The sequence below is a fragment of the Cryptotermes secundus genome, unplaced genomic scaffold (assembly GCF_002891405.2).
Source record: "Cryptotermes secundus unplaced genomic scaffold, Csec_1.0 scaffold960, whole genome shotgun sequence".
Taxonomy (NCBI): domain Eukaryota; kingdom Metazoa; phylum Arthropoda; class Insecta; order Blattodea; family Kalotermitidae; genus Cryptotermes; species Cryptotermes secundus.
In genome coordinates, this window is record NW_019727111.1 from 977,743 (window position 1) to 1,001,095 (window position 23,353).

The 23,353-nt window shown below is 42.3% G+C and overlaps 2 protein-coding genes across 2 annotated transcripts in view; one reads left to right on the plus strand and one right to left on the minus strand.

Annotated features, from left to right (window-relative positions):
- Positions 1–23,353, minus strand: part of LOC111864526 (WD repeat-containing protein 75) — a 70,831-nt gene that overhangs the window by 19,725 nt on the left and 27,753 nt on the right. The gene's annotated exons all lie outside the window — the stretch shown is intronic.
- Positions 1,785–22,945, plus strand: LOC111864527. The gene is made up of 3 exons (XM_023851834.2): positions 1,785–2,123; positions 20,336–20,422; positions 21,722–22,945. The coding sequence occupies exons 1-3, from the start codon at positions 2,013–2,015 to the stop codon at positions 21,824–21,826; spliced, it is 303 nt and encodes a 100-aa protein (XP_023707602.1). The 5' UTR covers positions 1,785–2,012; the 3' UTR covers positions 21,827–22,945.

A 23,353-nucleotide genomic window follows, 5' to 3' on the forward strand; every position in this document is an offset into this window, starting at 1 on the left:
GTACTGGCAAGTCAAGAGTACGGGGTATATGTCATATTATCTTTGAGTGTCCTCTATGAGGTCCGCGGTTGGAAACAGAAACCGACAGAACATACTGGTTAGAATTCAGTATGTATGCGGAAGGTCCAGAGACCGGTCATCTTGTCACAGGGGTTCTTTTGCTTTCAAGCAAACGCTGAGATGGTTCCCAAATCCCAAGTTGCTACTGCGTGATTCTCATACAGCCCTCCCGATTTAAATTAATCAAAATTCTGCCTCCTCTGCTGTAAAAGGCACTAAATTACTTTTCTAACTTATGCAAGTCACAGCATTAATTCAGAGAACCAAAATCTCACGGCCCTTATCTCAAGCCAGTACTTCTGACCATCCTAACGTCTTCCCTTCCACATTGCCCTTATCGGACGGAGGCGCGGGTGAAGCCTGGGAACCCCCTAACAAAATTTTGTTCTTCTCTCAAAATAAAGTGTTACATTTATATATGGGGTTTCTACATAAAGTCACAGCTGTTGGTTCGACCGATGTCAAAGGCACAAACAGTGTAACTAATAACAGGGGAAAGACGGAGTACATTTTGGAGGCCAAACAATAAGTTTCCAAATGCGTTCTCTGAGATTAATGTCCGATCAATCATGAATTTCATTTACTGCAGACGCAAAACTATTATTTGCAGTAATAATTAACGTCACACACCTCAGTAACCTCTGGTGCTGGCCACGCCATAGCTCAAGCGGTTAGTCGCTGGCTTCCCACCGCGGCAGCCCGGGTTCGATCCCGGGTCTGGTCAAGTGAGATTTATGGTGGACAAAGTGGCGCTGGGGCAGGTTTTTCCCGAGTACTTCGGTTTCCCTTGCCAATCTTCACTCCACCAATTGGTCCACAATCACCCTCACCTATCATCTGGGGCTGGTACAATAGGCCAGAAGTGGCAGCAGTACAAGGGACTTAGTCCCATCCCACTGGCAATAAAAAAATCTGCTGCTAAAACTATGTTAACGAACAGTAAGCAATGGACACAGGAATCAGATATAATTTTCCAGTATTGCTATTGCCACGATTTATGTGTACCTATAGACCGGGTATGGATTTACTGACCACTCTCAAACACCATTTGTAACTATATGCATTCACAGCGGCACCCGCTAAGTCTTCTCCAGCCGTTTCCCAGTAATGGTTTCTAACAGTGGAGATTCGTCAGTTTCGCGCACACAGGTCCTCGTCACAGCCGCCCGTGCAGGACATACAAATGAGCAACTATTAGCTTCTCCAGGACTCTTCTTCAAATAGATAAGATCTCAACTCTACAAGTTAAGCTCTCCGTATGCTTAATTAAGCACCACGCCATCAAAATGTACGAGGAAGCTTAGGTATGGCTCCATGCATTCTTAACTTCAGTACCAGATGGAGGCGAGTAGTCAGCTTCACGCCCCGCCCGCTTTATCCCCGGGGAAAGAGTCCTCTGTAACAACTGGATAGGAGGATAGGTAAGTTCCAGAGCCAGTCTGGACGCTGTGAAGAAGATAAAAATCTCTTACCCTAAGAGGAATCAATGCCCGACACCTCGCTTATGTAGCTGTGGCAATATTAAGCTACCTGAAGACACTTTCCTCGCCAAATCAAACTGCTATTCCCTCAACCAAAAAAAAAAAAAGCGTAAGAGTCCATGTTTTTGCCATCGATAATAGGAACTAGAGTGCGTGAGTAAGCGAGTTACGAAATAGAGGCACTGTGCATGTATATAAGGCCACGTGGACTGTTCGCTACTAAGCTTATTAGTGTCGCGACAATCTCGGAGCTGGTTGTGACAGCACGGCTAGACAGCTGTACTCGACATAGGCAAGACTTGGCAAAATATACAAACTCAGATACAAAAAATATTTATTACTCCGGGCCAAAATTTATACATTTATGTATTTACTGGTTTGGATATTAGTCTTAAAAGTCGTACTGTAAATACATTAATACTTGTAGCATTAAAAAATATACAATCAACAAAGCTACTTCGTAACTCAATTATGAAATTGCACAGTGCGTGGTGCAGACTTACTTCCGTTTTCATTTGTTGTTGTTTACTGGTTCTCCTGACAAGAGTCTCACACACACATCCCATCGAAAATTCTGAACATGTAAGTACAAAATATTAAAAGAGTCCGTTTAACTGTATTTGGCTTCGTAACCTTATTGTTTAATGAACATTTTCTGCTTACATATTTAAGCTATATATTGCATTACTTTTAGAGTATTAATTTCACCAAGTACATAAAAAGAGCGCTTAACCCTTTCAAGTACAGTGGTACCTATACACGTATATCTCACATGTTAACATTAAAACAAAGAAGTTCTGGAAGAACTCTGATACCACACGGACCGCACAAAAAGAAAAGACGCGTCAAACAATTTTTTTATTGTTGCGTGTGTATTCGTTGCCGCGATAATGTTTTTACCGAGCCGTTGCCTAGCAACGATAGGAGGGATACACATACAGACACACAGACTGTTTGGAGGTATTCAGTTCCCATGATATGAATAACAAGTTTAATAAACATTGGTTGAGGCATTCAAAGTTGATAAGGGGGATGCACAGAACGATGGTAGCACAAGCCTACTTTTTTTTTAATAAGGGAAGTTGGCTAAAAACCTGCATTTTTCTCTTCAGGCTGTATTTACAGTTCGCATGATTGTCAGAATAGAAAACACTTATTTATCTAAACAGCATTAACTGAGTGTACATATAACTGAGACACAGAGTGTTCTCTGAAAGCCGATCACAGTGTCCGCGCGGTCTAGCACATGAATTGTCTTCGCCCTCTGAAACACTGGGATCGTGGGTTCGAATCCCATTTGAGGCATAGATATGTGTGTGCGTTTATTCTGTGTTTGTGCTGTTCTGTGTGTAAGTAGCGGCCTTGCGACGGGCTGCTCCCCCGTTCTAGAAGAAACTGAAAAAGCGGCCAAGGTCCAACAAAGGGATGTAGAGCCATACACAGACAGATATTATTCTCTGAAAGGACAACTAATTTTTAAATATTTAGATTAAATTTACGGCTTCGACGCAATAATGGAAGATTAATTTTTAGCCGTCAGCCTGTATGTTGTACCTCCAAAATCGTTAAATATGGCACTGAGATATGTGAAGCAACTGCGGAATTTGGGTTCGATTCCCGGTAGGACATATTCTTCTCTCATTCATATCATCCAGATTGGCTCTGAGGTTCATCCATTCTCCTAACCAATGGGTACCTGGGGTCGCGCGGGGCTTCTTTAACAGAACCCCCCGAAGTCCATCTACGTACTTACGAACAAGACGTCTTACCTCATACAGGCAACCATGCGGCGAAAGAATCCCTGTGTATGTCTGAATTTCCCATCGACATATGAATATCGTAACTATGTTGAAACAGAATCTAGTAACAATCGAATGATGACGTAATGATTTACGTCAATAATTTACTATGACGTATCCTCGTTCACATATTAGATGAAGTATACAAACAGCAAATGGTTAATACTGTTCGGGGAAATATTCTCTGTTCCTTCTCATAATCATACAAAGCTAATGCACTTCGTGGGGAAAATGTTGCATTTTTCTTATCCCAACTGCCTTATTTTGAAAAATACAAAAGTAGGTTTATGCGACCACCATGTTGTGTTCTCCTTGTCAACTTCTGAATGCCTGAATCAATCTTTATGAAACTTGGTATGTGAGCCCATCACAACGGCGTACTTCTTAAATCCCTTCCATCAGTCTGTGTGACTGTATGTGTATCCATCATATCGTTGCTTGGCAACGGTTCGGTAAAAACGTCACCGGGGCAACGAATACACACGCAATCGAATAAATGTTTGACGCGTCGTTTTCTATGCGGCCCGTGTCGTATCAAGGAAAATAGGGAGTTAGTTCTTGTCAGAACTACCCCGCGTGGAGGTGGGTTCCGAAACCTCCACCACAGCCGTGCGAGTCGTAGAAGGCGACGAAAAGGGAACCCTGTGCCTAGGGATATAACTGGGCCACCCTGTTCTTAGGGGATATAAGTACTGAGACCTGGCCCTCAGGTTGTGGAAGTCTCGAATCTGAGACGGTTAAAATATGGACATGAGTTCCGCGGAACTCGGACCAAAGAATGACTGTGCTGCCGAGGACCAGCAACAATTGTAAACGACAGACCCATCCTCTCATGAGAGAGGATGTTACATAAGGGCTATAACTGTAGGCTTTCATTTGGGGAAAAAATACTGGTCGTGGGTCTCAAGGGGTTTGGCACCAAGACGAACTGATTGGCGGTAATCCGCTAGTCGTAAAGTAATTCTGACTCTCTGCCTCTGACTCTGCAAGAACTGGTTTTTATTAGTTATCACTCTGCTTGAGGAGGTTAAACATGCATATCAATAAAATGTGTAAAATGAATCTGTATTTTATGGCATGCACAATTCATTCTCTTTTATGAACCATTTTTATGGAATGTTAACGCCGTAGCTTTCAGTACAAACCCCCAGATATCAAATCTCTTCGAAATCCTTTCTTAATTTCGCAGATGAATCATACAGACCGGAAGGCCGATACACATATATGACCTCCCTTTTATACGGCATCACAGTCGTTCTTGATATGATATCAGTTGCTTAGCCAGTCAAGAATATTTCATCATTTTCCGGCACCCGGAGGTTAGTGAATGTGTTCATGGCCCTTATTCTGAGATAGAAGAATCCAATCCACACCCTACCCCATCCGATTTCTTTAAGATCCATTTTAATATTATCCTCTCACTTATGCGTACGTCTTTCCAGTGGCCTCTTACCTTCATTTCTTTAAGACCCTTCTAATATTATCCTATTTATGCGTATGTCTTCCCAGTGGTCTTTTTCCTTCAAGTATTCCTACCATAACTTTGTACTCTCTCCAATGCTTGCTACATGCCTCGTCCATCACACCCTCCTTGATTCCATAATCTTAGTAATATCACAAGTACAAAATCGGAAACCCATTACGCAGTATCCCTCTAGCCCCCTGGTACTTCCTCCATCTTAGGTCCAAATATTCTCCTCAGCACCCTGTTCTGACAATTAATTGTCTTGCCAGTCATCCTGTGATATGAAGCTGTATCGAAAAATGAACCTGGTATCTCCGCAACACGTCACTGGTAAAGAGGGTTATTTTCGTGGATAAAATGTCGTGGCTTACATTAGATAAAAATACAACGCAAGCGAACATTAATTAAGTACGGCACTTGTAACCATCAAGTCGAATTTATTTAACAGAGCAAGTCTCCCCAGTTAACTGTTGTAACATTAACCAAGCCCTTGAGAGATGAGATATGGGTGTCATCATCATCCGTCGGCAAACGTGACCTCTCCATCTTGTTACTGCAGAAACCAGTATAAACACGTTTATTCGAATTAAGAAATGAGAAGTACCATCTTCTGGGATGCAACCCCTACAATTCCGTACAAGTTCTCCGACGTTTCGGAGGAACGTATCATCTCCATGTTTCAGGCTCAAGGAATGAGCTACGCAATAAAGCAGCAAGACACAGGCAGCAAGCAGAGCTCTGCTTATAATGGACTACACGATGCTATGTCTCAGAATACAGAGCCACAGCTGCGAGCACCATAAATGTACTTTCAAGGGCTGAATTTATTCTAATATATATATATGAATTCTGTTCGTACCTCACAGGAAACACATTTCTCGGCTACAGAGACCAACCAGTTAATGTCGTTTAGGGAAACAGTCGCTGTTTATTATAAGAACCATATGGAAAACACATACACTGTGTGGGTAGGATGCAGAGTTTTAGTATATTAAAGCATGTGGTATATATAGTAACCATTGGGCTTTCAAGGCTAAAGTAAAACACTCGAAAATCAAGTTTCATGAAAATCCGTTATGAGGTTGTCGGGATGTTACATTCAGAGAAACAGACGCGAGCGTGTGTGTGTGTGTGCGCGCGCGCGCGTGCGTGTGCCTGTAACCCCTCACTTCAACTTCTGAACCACTTGACCCATTTGCATCGAAGTTTGTATGAAAGTTGCGCCATTACAGGATACCCCAACACCGAACCTTTTAATTTCCTGTAATCACTAATGGACGCACGAACTTGTAAAATTGAAACGACACTAGCGCTACTTACGACACTGAAATAATGTAGGGCAAGTTCTTCGAAAAATACAGAACTGTCGAGAGGATAAGTACCGTAGAATGTAAAATAACGCAGCGACAGCGTGAAATCTATCTCTAGGTTTCGGTTTGATGGAGCCAGCCATCTGAATCTTGGTCTGGACACAGATCGAAAACACAAAAAAATAAGGGCAAAGCTGTTCCTGTGTTTAGTTAAGCACAACGGTATGAATAAGTATGGGGAATTGGAGGTACAGCTCCACCATTCTCGACCTCGGCACTAGACGGAGGCGAGTGGTCGGCTTCACGCTCCGGTCACTATAACCCCGAGGAAAAGCCACCGGTACCATTTGTATAGGAGGCTGGGTGAATTACAGAATCGGTGTGGACACTATGGAATAGAGGAAAATCTCTTGCCCCTGTCGGAAATCGAACCCTGGCGATCCAGCTCGCTGCCCGTCGCTATATCGACTGCGCTATCCCAGCTTTCCAGATCGTAATCGTATCCACACAATAATGTTAGCTCAGTCGGTACAGAGACGGGATAAGGGCTGGACGGGCTGGGGTTCAAGTCTCGGCAGGGGCAAGATTTTTCTGTTCTTCACAGCGTCCGGACCGGCTCTAGGGCTCACCCAGTCTCATTCCTCCTATCTTCATGGCACAGTGCTTACTTAATTAAGCACAGGGACTACTTTACCGTACCTTTAATGTTTGATACATAATGGTTAGATCGTAAACATGTTTAAACAATAAGCATGAAACGTTATACGTAAGTAGACAGTTATATGAAGTGCGAAGGAGGGAAACGCTGAGGTTATATCCAAGAAATACACCGTAGACCAGTGCTGTCCAACTTTCTTATGTACTCGGGCACAATTCACTGATGCCTATGGAGGTGCGGGCGCCACCACACCACTACTACTACTACTACTACTACTACTACTACTACTTCTACTACTACTACTACTACTACTACTACTACTACTACTACTACTACTACTAAACAATAATAATAAATTTTTTCGAAAATATTTAACAGTACTCAGACGTTCAAAAATGTCTCTTGTCTTACAATTTGAATTAATATTAAAAATCGGTTCAATTATATGTGGTTACGGAGGGCGCCAGAAATATATACCACGGGCGCCGCGTTGGACAGGGCTGCCGTAGACACTCTACAGGATGGGGCGCAAAAACTTCCTTTCTGTGAAGACGCAGTGTGAAGGGAGGGGAGGTCGCAGAAAAGTGGGGATAGGCTCGGCGAATGTTTCTATCTAATATCCCTCAGTAGGAAACATGAGGTGGACGAGAGAGAAGCGTGCGTTTGCTGTCGAAGCCTATTTTTCGAACAAGCATTCCTACGTGACGGTGCAGCGTGCGTTCCGTACTCACTTCGGAATTAAGGCCAGAGGTCCGGTTCCTGACCGGAAATAGATTGTTTTGTGGGTAGAGAACTTTAGGACAACCGGAAGTGTAGTGAAAAAATCATCAGGACGACAACGGACCGTTACGATGCCAGAAAATGTGGAGGCAGTTCGACAGTCGATTTTGAGATCTTTTTCGAACCAGCTCTTGAAGAAATGCATCTAGGAAATGTCTGGTTCCAACAGGATGGTGCCACGGCCCACACAGCCCGAGCTTCGATGACAGTTTTGAGGGCAAAGTTCCCCGGACGGCTCATCTCGCTTCGAGGTGACATCCCGTGGGCAGCGCACTCACCTGATCTAACGCCCTGTGATATTTTTTATGGGGATACCTCAAGGCAGAGGTTTTTAAACATCGCCCCACAAACCTGCTTCAGCTGAAGAATGTTATACGGCAGGAAGTAGCCCAAATTCCGGTGCACATGTTGTAACGTGCAGAGGGGAACTTCAGAAAACGGTTGCATCAGTGCATCGAGAACGGTGGCCACCATCTTCAAGATATTTTGTTTAAAACTACATGATTTAAAACTTTAAAGTATGTTCTTTCATTAGCTAAACATAAATTGTGTTTATCAGCAATAATTTTTCTTTTATTCGCCTTCATAAAATAGGAAGTTTCTGCGCCCCACCCTGTATTTTAAGTAACAAGTTCTTCCCTAAAACAAAATAAAATACAAAACAGTAATATATTTAAAAAGATAAAGCTATCCCTGTAACAGGCCGTGGAGGTCCCTCGGGTTGTGAGACGATGAGGCCTCCACATTGCCTAGACAGTCGGCTCACAGATGGCGGTGAGGTGTAATAAATCTTTAGAAAGGGAAATCTAAGCAACAGGAACATATGCTTCACGGGTTTTGCTCACTAGTCCTCGTTACAGTGGGTCCAAATTCGACTTTAAAATATTTACAGTGATTTATAATAATAACCCCCTCGTTGGTGGCTCCACCTAATCGTGGTGAGGGGGTTTGAGTATGCCAAGGACCCTGAGAGCTATACCAGCGGTAGCGTAGCTACTGGCAGGGCCTCCCTTGCTGGACAGGTCAAAGGGTAGGCATCAGACGAAGAGAGACACCAAAAACTGATGCCGGAAGCAGCGTCATCAGCAGCGACTTGAAGCACAGAGTAAATAATGCTCGAGATGGTTCAAGTTCGTATAGCAACAGGCGTGACCAGAGTGGTTTGAACGGCTGTTGTACTGCGATGTGGAAAGCAAATGGAAAAACTACCACATTATCACTTTTCCTGGATAGTCTCTTTCCAAAACCAGAGATACCATGTATGCGAGATGTTTCATTTGAAGGAGAAAGCTCTAGATCGCATTAAGTGGAGGAACTGTTTTGGAAGAGACTGTGGACCTGTCGTCTTGACAGATTACTGATGAATGAATGAATAATAATAACTGGCGCGTTATATCGCGGGAAACACCCTTCCGGAAATCCAAATCAGCACCACGGGTGTTGTCGGGGGTGTGGGGAGGATAGCCAGACATCTCCCCTTCAATATGGACTGAAGGAAATATACCACATATTAATAATCCAAATGTAAAATATTTAAAAATACATTGTCACGTAGTGTGTGACTATAGACGGGATTTTGGATAATTGGATGTACTAACCACTTACAGGTTGTAACTACAAATAAATATAACAAAGTCAAAGTCACATTCCGACTGACGGTCGGTCGGTCAGCCAGTCAGTCTTTGTGTCGAGTCCCATTTGGGGTTCATGACCAGATAGTTATTACTGTTTGACAGTTACAGTCTTGTTATTGTGGGGCGCCCTCTCTGACGAGAGGACAGGTCTGTCTTTTGTCGGAGTCACTGTCTGCAGTAGTAAGTCATTTGTCATAATGTAAAAGATGTTTACATTTTACATGTTAAACGCGTTAAAAATGTATATACACGTAAAATATACTCAGGGCTTCTGTCAATCCAGGCTCAGTACAGCAGATTTTGCCCTATGTCTAGTTGTAATAGCTACCACGGCAGTCTAGTCACTTGAACGGTCGTATGCTTGACTACCGCCAAGTTTAAGCCTCTTATACTTTCTATGTCGGGCTTCGCATTGACCAATATTGCGAACACTTTTGTTATCATGATTTTGTATGACTTCTGCTTGCTGCCTGCATAATTTTGTTATATAATCGTATACGTAATAACAATGTCGCTGATTTCCACACTTTATAAATCACTCCAGCACATGCTAGTGTTCTCAGTCTGTTACTAGACGTTTCCTGGTAACGGTTTCTAACAACAGATTCTTCACCTTCTGTGCTCACGTCGGTACTGTCCGACGAATATCCCACTGCGCCGATTCAAAACCTCCCAGTTATAACATCTCGACAATGACCACAAAGAAAACAGTTCTCATATTGTTGTGTGCGTGTACGTTGCCGCAGGAACTTGTTTGCCGGGCCGTTGCCTGTAAACGGCTCCCGTTTACAGAGTCACCGCTCAGCAATGGGTGAATTATTCTACTTTAAATGCTGCAGACTAAAGTTTCAAATCAAAATTTTCTGGCTGTCACCCCCTCCTGCCCTTAGAAACAAACTGGGCGGCGGACCCATGATGGCAACTAAACCCATTTTCGCTACATAAGTATGTATATTTGCAAGATTGGTTTTCTTTGGTGGAAGCAGATGACCCAAATACAAATAGCGTATTCCCAAGCCCACTGGTTGCGTGTGTCAAGTCCATAAACTCGGGATTTGTTTCGTTTTATTTGGACGCGTTCAAGTACGCAGTAACGAAACAAGAACGCTGAAAATAACAGCCTACATGTTGCTCAATACGTATATGTACGTATCGCATTTCGAGAAACTGTGCACCTGCAATAAATCTAAAAGGGTACTATCTTCTGGGATATGACGCCGTATAGTCAAGTAGAAGCTCAGTCGTTTCGGAGCAACGTATTGCCCCATCTTCATGGTCGAAGATATACTAAGCAAGCATGAAGTGAAGCTTGATAATTTAGCATATCTTCGACCCTGAAGATGGAGTCAATACGCTGTTCCGAAACGTCGGTAAACTTCTACCTGACTGCACGGTGTCATATCTCATAATATCACCGTGAGAACGTCAAACCCACGGCAAAGGGTAACGTTCCCGTATTTAATAGACCACTATATTATGAAGACGTATAGGGGAGTGTAGGCATATCTCCATGCATTTTAACGGAGATATGTGGTCAGCTTCACGTCTCGGGTAAAGAGTGCCTATTACTCACTGAATAGAAGGCTGGGCGAGACTCAGGGCCGGTCTCAATTCTGTGATCTGTATGAATAAAATAAGTGGGTTAAAACTCCTTTAATGATTACGTCAAAGCTCTACGTCACTAACTGGCGATGACGCAACCATGTTCTAACAGTATACAGAGTATAGGCATACTTAAAGGGGCAACGAACTAACGGAGCGGGTTTACGAAGCGGTAACACTGAGTTTGACAACGGCTATCCGGAGGGAGGTTTTTCGTTGATTTTCTCAGTCCCTCCAGGCACATTCCACCTCGATTATGTCACGACCAGTTTCTTCCAAATGCCTTCCAATTCATCTGCCATCTATCCATTCGACAGTACATCTTCTAGCAAGCAGGAGGGAACACTTACGCTGGTAAAACGGTCTCAAGGGCAGAAAAGAAAACATTTATAGGGCCATTTTCATGGATGATTAGACAATATGAAAAAACAAGGAACCAACCAGATTTGAAGGGTCATCAGTTTGTGCTCCCGTATGTCTATCTTTTCATGGTGAGCTCGCAATGTAACGTTGCAAAAATTAACTTACTTACCCCCATTTTACAGTTGGTGAGACTGTGAAGGAATCTGGGGCAAAATTCGGAGAGTTTTACAAAACTTCGCCAATTTTGGTTAAAATCAACAGCAACAACGGATACCTTACATTAAGACCTATACATGCGTTTGCGCACATCTCGATAGATATTTATCGCAGCCAAAAACTGTTAAAAATAAAATCTCTGAAGAAGAATGTGGCTACACTCTGCGTCCAGTACACTTTTTTTATAGGTTCTGGCGGGTTTCGGTACAACTAAATAAAATGGAGTGAACGCGTCAGATTTCTTATATCCTAAACTGAAGAGTTCTGTGTTCTGGGATACAACGCCGAGTAGTCCGCTGAAAGCTAACAGTCTTTTCGGAGCAACATACTGCATCCATCTTCCATGTCAAGCTATACAACAAAAAAACTCCGTGGCTTGTAGTCCATAGGCAAACTATACCGAGCGACCGCCGCTTGTGGGCGAAGTTAGTGCCAACTTCAGCGGATAGAGAGTGTCGCGTGGTCAGCGCAACGGATCCCCACGGCCGTAAATCTCGGGTTTCTAGACCGGAACCGCTATACCATTGAAATAACTCCTCAGTTATCCTCATGAGGCTGAGTGGACCCCGTTCCAGACCCACTACTTCTCAGAAAATCTGACCACTACACCACGGAGGCGGTCAAGCTACGCAACAAACCGACATAAAATTCGCTAGTGGGGGGTGAAGTCCAGCTGGGTTCACTCGGCACGGCGGCCACTGATTGGCCTATTATACGTGCCCCGGGTGATTATGATGATGGAGAATTTGGTGGAATGAAGATTGGCAGGGGAAACCGAAGTACTCGGAGAAAACACGCACCAGCGCCACTTTGTCCACCACAAATCCCACTTGACCAGACCCCGGGATCGAACCCGGGCCGCCGCGGTTGGAAGCCAGCGACTAACCGCTTGAACTATGGCGCGGCCTGACCGACATAAAACAGGTAGCAAGCACAGCGAAGAATAAACGACACAAGACAGAGGAATGAAGCAGGCTGAAGATATCTTGCACGGTGTTATATCACAGAGAACAGAACTCTTACACAAACACCACTGCAAGTGCCTCAAATCCAACATTTCCAATGATAAAAATTCCTTATATGAGGCCTATACCCTATACTGGAACATTCATGTTGAAATATCTCATAAGTAATGTGGCTATGACAAACTTTTGGTTTCAAATCGATAAGAAAGTTCTTAAGAGAAACAGCATAAACAATGAGATGTGATGTCAACTAAAACCATGCAAGACCTGAAGCTTTCACGGTGGCTAAGTCGACAAAATCTCCTTAGGACATAAGCTGTTTTAGATGGTTAAAGTCACCGGCGTTTCAGGACCCATCTGTCTCCATCATCATCCTCATGATAATGATATGCCTCCTGAAACGTCGGTGATTTTTAAGCAGTTGACATGGGTAACAGACCGGGAAGATTTTATCGACTAAATCCATCATTTTCAGAACAGTACAACTTCTAGTAACGTTTTATCGATTGCTCCTGCACGACCCTACACACAACTTCAATTCGAACGCGACATGCAAAGGGGTCTCGTGTGACAAATAGGTCTAAGTTACAAACAGAATCACATGAAAACTGTAAAAAGGTAATTCCAAATATGGGTACAGAAAATCACAGTCACCTTCCGTTTACCCGGGCTATCAACTTTATTATCACAGTAGAAATCATCACCACGTTTCTTTACAGTGCTGTGATATCTTAGACCACATAACGTCGAATGGTAGAACGACTACTGAATGATGTGGAAAGGATTTGGAAGGAAGCTGTCGCGGCTTAATCCCGGTATTATTCCGACATCTGTCTGAAGGGACTGAGGAAAACCATAGAACACTCAGGCTAGCTGGTGTCCCGTCCGGGATTCGAACCGAGCACATCTCTAACACAAGTTATGAGAGTTACTGCTACATCAATGACAGCGCCATAGCTCAAGAGGTTAGTCGCTGGCTTCCCACCGCGGCGGCCCGGGTTCAATCCCGGGTCTGGTCAAGTGGGATTTGTGGTGGACAAAGTGGCGCTGGAGCGAGTTTTCTCCGACTACTTCAGTTTCCCCTGCCAATCTTCATTCCACAAAATTTTCCATCATCATAATCACCCGCGGCAGGCTACAATAGGCCAATCAGTGGCCGCCGTGCCGAGTGGACCCAGATGGACTCCACCCCCCCACTAAGCGAAAAAAGAAAAAAATACTGCTACGCCTAGGTGCTCGGTATTATTATTATTATTATTATTATCATCATCATCATCATCATCATCATCGGAAAAACGGTCTGTGAATACTTAAAAAATTCTGGTCCGGGAAAACGGAACAACCGAAATTATTAAAATTTCATGTTTGCAGAAATAGGCAGAATCAGGGTCACAGATGCCTCGGCATCTCACAACCCTATTGGCCTCCATGGCCTGTTACAGGGATAGCTTTGCCTTTATAATTTTAAAACAAATGATTCATAATCACATTCTTCAGAGATAGCAAAGGGGCTGTCTTCCGCTCTCGCTTGCAAATAAGAAAGTCATGTTCAAGGTCATCACGCGAGCTCCATATTTCTGTCCCGCGATGTTTACAGACACAGCTGCACTCCCAGATCGCAACAATAGATATACCTTGCGATAGGAATCGATACATCTGAAGTGACTAATTCGTCCGTGACGAGATCGACCATGACATTATCACCAAGGATCTTATTCAGTTCTGGGATTTATTAACCTGTTAAAAATATGTTATTTTTGTTCAACAAAAACAAAATATTAAGTAAAAGGCTTATGAAGTTATGAATCTCAGATGTTTCACTGCTTGGGGAAAAAACGGAATGAGTTTACGAAAGGACGACTTTTACAGATGATATATTTACCATTCAGCAGATCACAGAAAAAGGTACGGATTTCAATCCTGAGACATATTGCTTCTACTATGACATGGCTTTCGACAAAGTAAACCGTGCAATGCTGGGACAAATTGTGGCGAGAAAAGGCTACGAGAAATAACTCAGGAATGTGTTTAAAGGAAACGCTTGACCTGAATACACTGCTAATTGCAGTCGACCAAATTATAATTCAGGAAAGTGGAGATGAACTGTAGAGATGTATATTCCACCTGCATCATACATGCAGAAACAATAACACGAATATCTCGATAAATAACATAAGAACAACGGCTTTTACAGGGAAATAAGCAGTTCGAACAAAAATTTAATAGAAGACAAAACTATCGAACAGGCGAAATTACTTCAAATACACCCTATATAAGTTATGATTCCTGTAGGAAACCGCCATAGATATTAGGATACAAAAATTCCTAAATGTGTGGAGTATTATTAGGCGAACACTTCACGTGAAAACTCGAAATGACACAAAAAGAAAACGTTACCTAGTGTTGGCCGTTCCTGTGCTGCTATATGCAAGCAAATGATGGAGAACGAGATAAAGAGGAGTACAAAAATTATAAATATCTAAAATTAGAAACAATAAACATTAGGAAAGAGTTAGGGGTAAAAGAGGTTAAATTGTCCCTGTGCTTAATTAAGCACTAGGCCATGAAGGCATATGGGGGACTGGATGTATAGATCCACGTTTTCTTGACCGATACCAATCGGGTAGAAAGCTGAGTGGGCCCCAGAACCGGTCTGAACGACGTGGGGGAGAGAAAATAATTGACCCCATCAAGCCTCGAACACTGACCCCACCTTCGTCGAGTCCGTAGCCAGTCGTTATACCGACTGAGGTGTTCTCAAGGAATGAGAGGCTAGGAACACCCAAGATTGGTTTCAACATGTGGAGATGATGGAAGGAGGACGATTGCCGAAGCAGGCCCAAAGAAGAACAGGTCCCGGTAGACCACGCAGAAGATGGAATTCACAGACGCTGGAACAAGCCACTGGCCTTATCGGTGAACTGGAGAAAGGGGAATCTAGATTAAGCTACGGAAATATCTGGAAATACGAAGTGGCGCACTTCAGCGGCATGGTTCATCCATCTCGCATTCTAGTGTCGGGGCAACAATGAATTCCAGATGTAGCTCACGTCACTACCGGTGTATCGGCCTATATGACGTCAAACGATGGGATGATTAGTGAACAATTAATTAGGAAGATCACAGCTGTATGCTCCGGATACTGACGGTGTCGTAAATAGCCCGCAGAGAATTGTAAAACACGTAGAGAGAAGGATATTTCGACTAAATGTGGGTACTGTCGTGGCATTTGCAGTGAGACTCGGGGGGGGGGGATAGGAAAAACGCCAATGAAGATATGCGAATCATGGTCGGAATCCGAAACAACCGGAAAATCAAGCAGGGGTGTCACCCACTCGACCGCATAATTGTGCAACTCGAGTTCAGGACACAGGGAACTTCTATGGAGCCACACGGAAGTGACCATTTGAAACCCGTGTACGAACTAACGGGTTGGAGTCGCAGTAATGCTTTAGACTCTTACTTGGGAAGTGGCCGAAACGCTGGCTATCCCGATGAGATTGTTCGCGGTGTTCCTCAGTCCCTCAAGGCAAATTTCGGTATAGTATATGGAATTAGGCCACGACCGCTTCCTTCAAAATCCTTTCCAATTCATATCATTCTAGTCCATATATTGATGGCTTTGTAAAACATTTCACAACAAGAAGTTCCCGGAAGAACTGATCACATACTTTCCTTTGATACATAGACCGCACTGAAAACGACGTCTCCAACAATACTTCGTTGCCGCGCGAACGTCTTTACCGAGTTGTTACCCAGCAACGATAAGGGATACACAAGCAGAGCGACAGATACACGCGTCTAACAATTCTTCTATTGTTGCATGTATCGTTGCAGTGGGAACGTGTTTACCAAGCTTTTGTCTAGCAACGAGAGGAGGGTTACACATACGCACAAGACTGAGGGGAGGGATTTATGAAGTACGCCGTTAAGATGGGTTGCCCAGGTACCACGATATATGAGGTAGATTCGATAAATAGGTCAAAAATACATATAAAAACGTGAAACATGTAACATTCGAACCCGCAAAAAATATTTTTTCTCGACATATCTTCCACCAACACTGACACACTTGTTCCATCGCTTTAAAAATGCGTCGAAATCCACGGCGCAGAAGTCTTTTGACTGTGGTCTCAGCCACTTCTGCACTTCTGTTTCAACCTCTTCATCGTCAGCGAAACGTTTGCCACCCAGTTGTGAACCGCTTTACGCGACAAACACTTCCCACCGTAAACAGGGAACATTTTTTTACACTGAGTCCTTTTGTCAATAAAAAAACAAACAACAGAAGCTGCTTCTCGGTAATAAACTTCTCAAGCACGATCGCCATTTTGACTACTGAAACTAGCCTCTGAACATGCGCATGTGCGTCTGCTACCTACCTAGACTGTGCTAATACGTAGGGATAAAATAGAAAGCCTATTACATCCATTACATTTACTTCCATTTGCTGCCTTTTCATTGACTCTTCTTCATACATACCATGTTTCATACAGATTGGCTCAGGCATTCAAAAGTTGATGGAGGGAGGGGATACAGAGCCACACAGACAGCATGGAGATAACATAAGCCTACTTTAGGAAAGTAGGCTAAAAGAAGTTTTAAAGTGGTCCAAGATCAAGGCAGTGGCATTTAATCTGTAGGCTGGGTCACCAGGGGTTAGTTTACTTTACATTAGCTGATCACACAAGGGTCTCACAGTGCATGAGCAAGGAGACCATTTACAGAACAAGTACATTACAAAAGTTACAGTTCAAACAAGGTCTCTGCTGATGGTGTTAATTTAGAGGCACAAGCAAGATTAGACACCAGTGTGGAGGTTGGTCTAGGAGTAAATGTGGCTGAAACAATGTACATGTTCCTTTCTCATCATAAAGAGTACGGTGCAATCACAAAAGCTGTCCAACCAACCAACTAAGTACTTCTTTACAAGCCACCAGTCACTAAGCTACTCAAGAATTTCCCAACATTTGTGGAACCCAAAGCTTCATTACCCTGTTCACTAGATCCCTCCAATGGTCCTGATCCAGATCCAGATGAATCCAATCGATACAACTCCATCCTATTACTGTAAGGCCCATTTTAATATTATTCTCCCATCTATGTCTAGGTCTCCCATCTCCTGTTTAAAACATACAAAATTATAACATCTGTCCTGTTGCTATATGTGAGTAACTCTGTCCCTCGACTCAAGGAAAGATCACAGACTGAAGTTATTTGAGAACAAAGTGCTACAGAGAATTCACAGACATGAGCAGTAATGAAGGAGCAGACGAAAATTGCATAATGGGGCACTCTGTATCTCTTACTCTTCATCCACTATTACTTGCATGATCAGATCATGAAGGCTGTGCTGAGTGGGGCATAAAGCATACATAGGCTGTGACATTCATACAGGATCCATTCATATTTGTTCCAAAAACTTCAACCAAAATTATTTAACTTTCCCTCCCCATATACGAACACACAGATTTAGAATGGGTTAGAACTATGGTGGTGTCTACTGCTTAAGTAAATCTGATCTTTTCCTCAAAGATGTATGATTATATATTTCCTCCTCACATGAATCAACAGTTAACCAACTTGGAACGGCATTCATATGTATTCAAATAACAGGTCTTTTCATACATGAAAATGTAACCTGCCTCCTGGCAGGAAAATTGCAGGTCAGTTTCTTGGCCACACTATACACTTCAGCCTGGATCAAGTTCGCAGACTTTTCAATGCTTTTCTTCCAGTAAAGAAGGGGGTTTTAACCATTGTGTAGACAAAGCCATGTGTGTACGGCCTGCCAGTTAGGAGAACTGGGGGTGGGAGGGGGGGCATAAATTGACAAATTGGGGTGGTACTCGCTTTACATACATCATTTCTGTTGTCAAAGTATACACAGTCCCTTTTAAATTATATGAGCTTGAACTATATGTTTGTAATTAATTTCTCTCCTTTGTTTATTTATCGTTGTTCATGCTTCTTGTTGGGTAAATTTAAGTTACATGACAGGTGTCTAGAAAGTTTGTAAATTACTTTGTAAAAAAAGGGAAAGATATCCCTGTAACAGGCCATGGAGGCCCATAGCATTGTGAGACGCTGAGGCTCCCATATTTTCTAGGCATCAGATAACAGATGGTGGTGAGGTCAACTTTACATGCCAGCCACCCTTTACCCCCAGGAACAGTCTTGGTGCTCATTTCTGTTAGAGGCTGAGTTGACCCAGAGGCTATAGCGCAGCTGGAAGGATTAGATCAATTGAAAAAATCCAGTGACCTCATCTGCAGTTAAAATTCAGCTTACCAACTAACTACTGTTGTCCTCTTCAGAGCCCTTCCCCTGGGAGCCATACATTACGCTGTTCTTTTTGGCTATATTTAGAAGCATTTCTGAAATGTCTCTTGTGATATCACTTTTAGTGCATGATACTGCACTCCTCCTGTAACCCAAAATGTGTCCTCTTCAGTGAAGTTTTCTTAGTTTGTAACAGACAGAAGTTACTCAGAGCCAAATCAGGAGAACACAGAGGATGTTCCGAGAGTAGACTCTGTTTCTGTATCACAAATTACCTCACCCTCTTTACCCTCTTTATCTATCCCCAGTTCTTCCGCTTTCATTCCAACAATCATACTTCAATATGAATGTCAACACTTTCTTCAGTTTTCATTGCTGTCGGCTGGCCAATTGAGAATCATCATGGAGATCTTTTCTTCCTTCAGAAAATCGTATATTCCACTCAGGAACTCATCCTTTCAGCACTGCAGACTGTCAATAAACTTCTTCTAATGATATGCAACTTTCGATGACTTTTTTTTTAGTTTCATCAGAAATTTGAGATTAAAGCACCATTCCAAAAATTACCAGACATGTTTACATCACTGAAGCACAAAACATTCATTTAATTTAAAACTGAAGCACACAATAAATGCACACAAAACACGCAAGCACTCAAACACAGCTGAAAGAACATATTACAACATGAACTAACAGGTCCAGGCTAGGATGTGACAGCAGCACTCCACTATGGCCATTCTTGGATCTTTCTAGCCACATCACATATACTTCAGTAGCATAAACACAATTGGTTATATTATCAGTGACAGTTATGATAACGTTGTACAAGAAGAACATGTACATTATGGGAGTCATATAATTTTGTTCGTAGGTTATACATGGTCACATATGCCAAAATATATGTTTTAGACCAATAAGCAATATGGATTTCAAACTGAAATTCTGTCAAAGGACTCACATACATACAAATCTGCTTCGGTCTCTTAAGTAATGGCTCTTAAAATGAACTATGTAAGTGAAACTTGGACCTGACAGTAAACACATAACAGAAGTGTCATATGTGACCAGTCATCATTGTCTGTCAATGGAGGTAAATCATGTATGTTCCAATAGGTCCAGATATAAAATGTCCCTTAAAATTTAACTGAACAAAGTTACACATGGTGATATTTGTTTAAGTGCTGTATACCAAGTTCAACGGAATCTATCAAAGGTTTCAAAAGCTCTACATAAAGGTTCAATTTGTTTTGAAAATCTCATGAAAAGTGGGAAGGCTTATATAAAGCCAAATGGAAAGATTTAGTGTTGAGAGTCAAGAACCTTTGGGTTATACAACATGAGCTGTCTTGAAGAGTTCTGTCTTTTGGCATATAATGCTGTGCAGTCCAGTGAAAGTCAACCAATGTTTCTGAGCAAAATATCATTAATATCATTAAGAATCTTGGGGCTGAAGAGTAAACGGCGCAAGAAATTGCTAGGAAGCAGCTCTGTTTTCTCTGAAACATCCATTGACTTTCACTGACTACAAGGCATTATATCCCAGAAGATAGAATTCTTCATAGCCATTGCTGTGAGAACCTCAAATCCTACATGAATGATCTGGATCAAGTGACTATGCATAAGGTGCTGAAGGAGGACATGTACTACAAATTGAACGTGACTAAATATTCATTTCTGCTTGAACTGAAAATGTATTCAAGTTCTGTTTCTGTGCCATCAGGCTCTGAGGAACATGCAGCAGATCCCACAGTGGCACTGTCTCCGCTACAGGAGGTTCGACTTGGTCAAGAGGTGTCGCAACTACAGGGTAGGACGCAAGCACTAGTCTCTGCTGCTCCCTGTTACACACTACTTCTCTCATTTAGAAACATTAATCAGGAAATTGTCACAAATAGTGTAACAGGTTATTAACCCTTTCATATTCCTTGCTGGAAGATTTCCACAAAAGTAACTCTGCAAATTTACAACTGCATTATGATTCCATGCTGAGTGTTACATCTTTGCTCTTTATATTCCTTTATAATTCTTGCAGTTTGCATATACAAACAACAGAATTTTATATTTTCCCATACCAAAATACTTTATTTTTAATTTTCATGCAAGTTACGACTCAGGCTGGAAATAGAAAGGATAGGAAAGGGTTAATATTTACTTTCATAATGCACTGATCTATATCAAGGCTACTCAGGTGAGGAAAGGTGAGAAACCTGGCTGATACAAGTATAATAAGCATAATATGTAGACAGAAAAAGTGTATTCAAATGTCTTCATGTCTTTTAGGCTGACATAATGAGAACCTATTAGTAAGCTTCGTGTATGTCCCTTCCTTCCATCTATCCCCTGATTCTGATTAACTTTTTCCATGCTACAGACATAGACACACATGCACATGCATGAGTGTGTGGACACAACACACACTCATGTATATATGTCCATAACATGTTAAGTCAGGTTAAGTCAAATCAGGTTAGGTTACAGACATTCATATCCACCCTCTAAAATGATTATTCAAAATTAGCACCCCCACCTCCAAAAAAAAAAAAAAAGAACCCAGCATGGAAGGAATTATTTTTCTCAAAACCTTGTATGGACATTAAGGCATTGGAGGACATTCAGTCTTGGTACTTCTTAACCCATCCCCAATATTATCAAAGTGGCAGCTGTGTGACCTCCTGGGATGGGAACAACACTAGGACTGTTCATTGATTAATGGTGCTTATTATTTGCAGTGAGCAAGACAAGAGGAAGTCAAATTGGAAAGCGTGAGAGAGGTGGCTATCTCTTTTTTTTAAACTTTATTGGCCTTCACTGTACTTTTGTAATGCTGATTGCATGTGGTCTGGTTGGCCAAGTATTGCATCTTTTCAATACCGATACAGTTACTGCCAAGTTAAAATCTGGCTGCGAGCCTGTGGTACAAGAGAATTTAAAATTTTATACTCCCGGGTGATAAAGAAGCACAGAATAATGAAAGGTTAATGTCATAATACATAATATCATGACCCTGACTGTATATTAATGAGACTGTACCAAATATAGAGAAACTAAGTTTTCCTCTGACTCATTACAATGTATTATCAATATGAATTTGAAATGCTGTTTACAGGTGGCACAGATTTCAGCCCATCATGAGCCTTCCGAATCGCATCACACACAACGTATTACACCCGTGGCTGCAAGGCCCCTTATCAAAGTACTTGCAGAAGTATAGTGTCCTTCTGGGCACAAAAACCAGGTACTAATTACAGTCTCTGATGGCTGCAGCTGGTTGGGGATTGAAGTGGAAATACAATACACTCTACTCGTCAGCACACTGCGCCTTCACAAGACATATATGGAGGAGGATGTAACGATCTCATGACAGTCATTTCTTCAGTCATCCTACTGACTGAAGAGACATCAATGTAGAATTTTCCAACTATGGGGCAATATAATCTTCCAATTATGGATTGAGAGTTTCAACAGATCACAAAAGATTCACAAAAATATAAAGTAAATGCTAATTATTATGACAGACCACCATAAGAATAAATCGGTTTTATTGTCCATAAAGGCCATTTTAATTAAAGCTACATTGTTCTGGATGCACTGTTAATGTATTCACTGCCAAGACTGAATATTGACATTACAGTCTCTCTTGATTATACGCTGAAACCCCCACTTATGATTTCTTTGGGGAGCAGCAGAATTATACACTAACTGATAAGGAAGGAAATTTTCCACTGAGAGACTTGGGTTCATTGAACATTAAAATGATGAACACTGAATAAGGCAAAACCATCAATCAACGAAAATTACATGGGGGTTCCACTGTGTTCTGTGTTTACCACATTACATTCATAGGTCATGATGTGTGGTTTGAGAAACCAAAATATATATTTCAGTTTCTTTATTCTCAACTGAAATGTGTTAGTCCGTAGAATGATGGCTGATTTGCCCATTGAATTCAACTGGAATTTAAACCTGTGGCAGTGGATGTGTTAACAAGACACAATTATGTTGCATTTGACGTTCTCACAAAGGTTACTATGAAGAGTACATCTTCTGGGATGTGTCACCATTAGTCCAGTGCAAGTTCACCAACATTTCGGAGGCATATATGGCCTACAGCTTCAGGGCCAAAGAGTAAGCCAAGCAAGTAGGCCTTACTACACAGCATTACACCCCAGAAAACAGAACCCATCAAGCCCCAGTTAAGTCAGTTAAGAAAACTTCTGGTCTCATTGCCATAGATACGTCTTATCGTAAAAGTAAAGGCTTCCCTGTAACAGGCCATGGAAGCGGCCTCCGTAGTCTAGAGGTAACGTTCCCACCTCATGACTCGTAGTACGCGGGTTCAAATACCCGGCGGAGGTCGTCGAATTTTTAAGGGCGGAAAAATTCAGGGAACAAGTCCTCTGGGAGGGACTTTAAGCCGTGGGTCCCGTGTCGTAGCTTTACGGCACGTAAAAGAACCTCATATCTCCAAAGGAGGTCACTGAGCCAAATTAACGGATGTTTCCCGCCCAACAGAAGTCTCTAATACCTCTGGTAGATGGGGGAAGCATTATAGATACCTCTCAGCTAGTAGAGCCGGTCTCGCTGGCTGGGCGGGACTGATGGTAAGCACCAGTACTGGTAGGATATAGAGACTGGTAGAAAATCATAGAGGGAAGCACAATGGACCAATACAGGTCTCAGTGCATGGGGAAACCCACCCTCTCCAATAACTAACTAACAGGCCATGGAGGCTCATAGG